The sequence below is a fragment of the Euphorbia lathyris genome, chromosome 2 (assembly GCF_963576675.1).
Source record: "Euphorbia lathyris chromosome 2, ddEupLath1.1, whole genome shotgun sequence".
In the NCBI taxonomy this organism is placed as follows: Eukaryota; Viridiplantae; Streptophyta; class Magnoliopsida; order Malpighiales; family Euphorbiaceae; genus Euphorbia; species Euphorbia lathyris.
The window spans coordinates 8192443-8197054 of NC_088911.1; the positions used below are offsets into that span (position 1 = coordinate 8192443).

The 4612-nt window shown below is 37.1% G+C and overlaps 1 protein-coding gene across 1 annotated transcript; it reads right to left on the bottom strand.

The window, feature by feature from the left end:
* Window positions 1-795: 795 nt before the first annotated feature.
* Window positions 796-3799, bottom strand: LOC136216501 (casein kinase II subunit beta-1-like). Its single transcript, XM_066003025.1, has 5 exons — window positions 3225-3799; window positions 2736-2954; window positions 1654-1763; window positions 1398-1563; window positions 796-1195 (listed from the first exon to the last, which is right to left on the bottom strand). Exons 1-5 carry the CDS (start codon window positions 3448-3450, stop codon window positions 1065-1067), a joined length of 852 nt encoding a protein of 283 aa, XP_065859097.1. The 5' UTR covers window positions 3451-3799; the 3' UTR covers window positions 796-1064.
* Window positions 3800-4612: the final 813 nt, after the last annotated feature.

Genomic DNA, 4612 nt, shown 5'->3' on the forward strand with positions numbered 1-4612 from the left:
ATGCTTTGAATAACGTAGTCAAAATGAAGTACCCAAGCGCGGGATGAGCCTTTAGGGATTCGATTAGTCCCGAAATGATTTGGAGTCGGCTAACATAGCAAAACAAATTCTCTCCCTCCACTCTGTCCTATCCACTACCATATTTTCCTCAATCCCCAATAAACTCATATCACTCTCGATCACCCTCCTACAAGCTTGTTTAGGTCTTCCCCTACCCCTCACCACTACATCCTTTTGCCACTCTTCAGTCCTCCTAACCGGCGCATCCAGCGCTCTTCGCCTTACATGGCCAAACCACCTTAGTCGGTTTTCCCTCATTTTATTCTCAATAGATGTAACCCCTATGGAATATATAGATAAAATAACACGATTATGACATATCAATCACATATAAGCTATCCAAGAACACATGATTGGCAACCATAGCAATTACTCTGACCAAATAAAAACTAGGTAGAATAGAGCAGGTTCCTGCCCGGTTGTCATCCTGGGAGCACCACCCACCTTCCTTGTATCTCGAAGGAGCCCGGAGCAATCAGGTAAGTATCCAGGAAGATTTGGGCGGGGGCTCAAACACCCAATGGACATCGGAGAACTCCATTAGCTTAAATTTTTTAGGGTAAAAACATCCAAAATGTTTTAATTCAACGCACACGAGCATTGAAGCACCCCTATATGTGAATCATAGATTCGTCACCGTGAAAAGATTCCTTGTTCAAATGATTGTTGTCTCTCATTATATTATAGTTTTTTTCACATGCAAGAGGGATCATAAAGCAACAAGTACAGTAAAAATGCTCGAAACAATTCTCAGCCAAGATAAACAAAAAATATGTTTACAAACGCTCTGTTAAATTCACAAATATTAAGATAGGTCAACTGCTACTAACCCATATTGAATTTTTATCATTTTCATCACCAAACAATTGTTACCTCTTCACGGCTGCCGCGACTTTTACCCTGCCTTTTTGGTTTCAATAATACTCCAACAAACATTAACAGGGCAAAGTCAGGAAAAATGAAAGGACACCTGAATTGAATTTTAGGCAGCTCAGCTCTCCAAATCAAGGTTTGTTTATCTTGAAGCCAAAAACTCTGGGAACGTAGCTCTGTGTTGCTTTTGACGGCTTCAGGTGCCCATAAGACATCAGAAACAAGTGCGGAAATGTAGTTCCAAAATATGCTCCATCAATGTCTAAGTAATGTGAAGGAAATGCAGTATAATATTCATAAGAGAATCAACGAACTGAAGTCTCATATGCATACTATAAATTCAAAAAAATGATATCTAAAAACTTTATTACTACGCATGACTTTTAACACTAGAACTCAAAACAAGACTTAAATAATTATAAACAGAACCCGGGACAGAGACAGTTAGCATTAAATAAGGATACTGCCTTGATATTTGGATCGAGGGTAATATATATCTTCACATTTCGGACAGTAGATTTTAACAGTGCTTGATCGAGGAATATCTGATTGCCCAACTGGAAGACAGGGCTGTCCACAGCAATAAACACGTGGGCATCTTCCAAAGTCATAATTTTTGTACTTCTCTAACTGTAAAAAATTTGACAAACAGTTTAATCAATCAAAGAATGATAAAAGGAAAGACAACAAGAACACAAAATGGACTCAGGGATGGTTTACCATTGCAGCCATTCCCTTGCTAGTCAGTATATACCGCACATGAATTAGACCATAGAGCATCTCTGCTGCAGATTCAACCAACTCATTTTGTTCTTCAGTGAACATATCACCTGAGAATTTACAAACCCAACACCAAAAATTAACTTCGAGATACACTTTTAACAGAAAATAAGAAAAAATCATGCAGATGACAGAAAAGTGCACAAGGAACGTAGAAGTCAAAACTGAAATATATAGTTGATAGTGCAATGATATAAAATTAACCTCAGCCTCAACACTGTTTCATTTCATTTACTTTTATCAATAATAAAATCAATCAATTAAGGCATGGGTTAAATGTACAGCTGGTCACTGAACTTACATAGTTGTCTCGAAATGGTCACTCAACTTCAATTTGTCTCAATAAAATCAATCAGCTTTGAGTTTTGTCTCAATTAGGTCACTCCAGCGATTTCAGTGGTTAAAATGCATCGGAATAATGGCATGGTTGACATGTGAGCATGAGTTAACTCAATGTCTAACCGAAACAACATGTGACAGCCACATGGTTATTTTTATAGAAAAAAACTAAATTTTGTTTTTCCATAAAAATAATCGACACGTGACTTTCAGGTGGTGCATAAATGGATGTCATGTGTCGTTTCGATCATATATCTGAGTTGACTCATGCTGAGGTGTCACTAAAAGCATCATTTCGATCTCTTGAGACAACCATATAAGTTCAGTGACAAACGGCGCATTTAACCCATTAAGGCATAGAGCTGAAATTTATAGTACACCAAAACAAACTGAAAGCTAATAAATAATAGGGCATTATTATTGCATTCGGTTCTAAATAATTTTATCTAATAAATAATAGGGATTAGGGAATCATCTATTGGATTCAGTTCTAAATCATTTTCTCATCGAACAATGTCATAGACAAAAATTTGTTACATCAGTACAGAATTGACGACTGAGACACCCCATGTATCAGTATAAGCTCCTCGTATATGCTAGGCAGTAGAAGACATTACAAATATAAGTTGAACTGGAGCCAGAGTTTCAATTTAACATAGAACATAATTGCAGAATATGATTACCATGAGAGGATTCAACATCCAATATGAGGTCAAGTGCATAATCATAATAAGGAACTTGGCTGCTTAAACCACAAAGATTGAAATCATCCTGGATGTATTCATCATCAACTTCACAAAAAAATTCATTCCCCCTCAAATTGCAAAACCATGAAATCCAAGATGTATCATCTCCATCAGAGCCACTGACATCTGATTCCTCGCTGTCAGTCTCAGATTCCTCTGCATTTCACTCAAATAAAATGCCTAGTCAGCAGCCAATTGCAAATGACATCCTATCCAAAACCAGTAAGCCTTAACAACCAGAAAACAACAACGAATGTGATCTAATGCTGGCCAAACAAGTCCGAGTTGAGCCAGTAGCCACCAAAACAGAATTGATATGTTAAAACACAAAATTTCCAATTAGGCACAAAAAAAATCAACAACAAAATTATCAAATGCAATATAGATCCCAGACCAAAAAAATGAAGAATTAGTACTAAAACTAACCATCAGAGCATTTGTTCTTGGAGAGAGAAGCGGTACGAGAATCACGATGATCGAGCTGAGATTTACCAGTAGAAGTAGAAGGTAAAGATACTTTATCCTTACTATTCAAGGCCCTTGAAGTCGAAGGAGAAGATTTTTCTAGATGCTTATCAAGCGCATCGTTTATGCGCTTTCGATCGATCTCCGATCTCGACGATCCACCAACAACTCCTCGATCTTTATACATAATTCCTCTCTCTCCCACTCCAAAAGCCCCAAACCTTTTAACTTTCCGGATAAAAGTTCACGCTCTCAGGGCTAACATGCTGCCGAGCAGCGAGATGGAAGAAGAAACGCAAATGAACCCTAGATTGGAGCGGATAAGGGTTTCTGATGGATTTGGCGACTGGAGAGAGATCGAGGAAGGAAAAACATAGATTTGGAAGATGAATATGGTAAAATAGAGAGGAAATGATGGTAAGGTTTGAAGGAGGACGGTGGAAACTAGGGTTTCTATGTACGAGAGAAACGGGAGATTCACACGAATTTCTCAATGCTCTGTCTCCCTTGTTTTCTTGTCCTTTTTTTCCATTTTTTCTTTTTTCAAAAATGTAATTTTTTTTTAAATGATATTTTTTTTTATAAAAAAATAAATGATTTTCTTAAAATGGAAAAAGGAAATAAATATATTCGGGCTTTTCTTATTGGGCTTTCCTTATGGCCCAAAAGAAGAAGTGAAGACCACTAGCAAATGTTGAAAGGCAAAATCCCACAATTTCTTATTTTCAGTCAGTTTGAATTGTGTTTGTGTTGTATCAATTATCAAGTTAGTGTTGAATGAGCTAACTCTAAATCAACGTAAAAAAAAAGTATCATAATCGAGTCAATTTAATTGGATTCATGCCTCATGTGGTAAATTTTAAGGAATGAGTCCTAAACGTGTTTTTGATCAATGAATCATCCGAGATAAGATAGAAAATTGGTCAAATGAGGGGTCGAGAATTGATGACCTCACTCTGATGTTTAAATTGGTAGAATTTAGACGAGAAGAAGAAGATGGAATTATAGGGCTCAATAGTGGTGTGCCTCTTATGTGTAGTCATCTTAGTAGGGTAGTGTGGAACTATCATTAGTTTTGTGCTGTAGTTGGTATCATTAATACGTTTAGGGAATATATATCATGGTGAGACCACTAAGATCTGGCACCTACCAATAGTAAGTTGCATACTTTGACAATGACAAATTTGTGAGCTAGTGTAACTTTCTCATTAGTCCACGTGTCTGGCCTGTTTGTCTGTCATCAGATGCCCCCTCTTTAATCAGCTGAAGTTCTTTTAAAAAAAATTAGACCAAGTGAGCTAACTTTGTGGTTCGGAGTGCTGGAATCTGTTAGGCTATGTATTATGGTT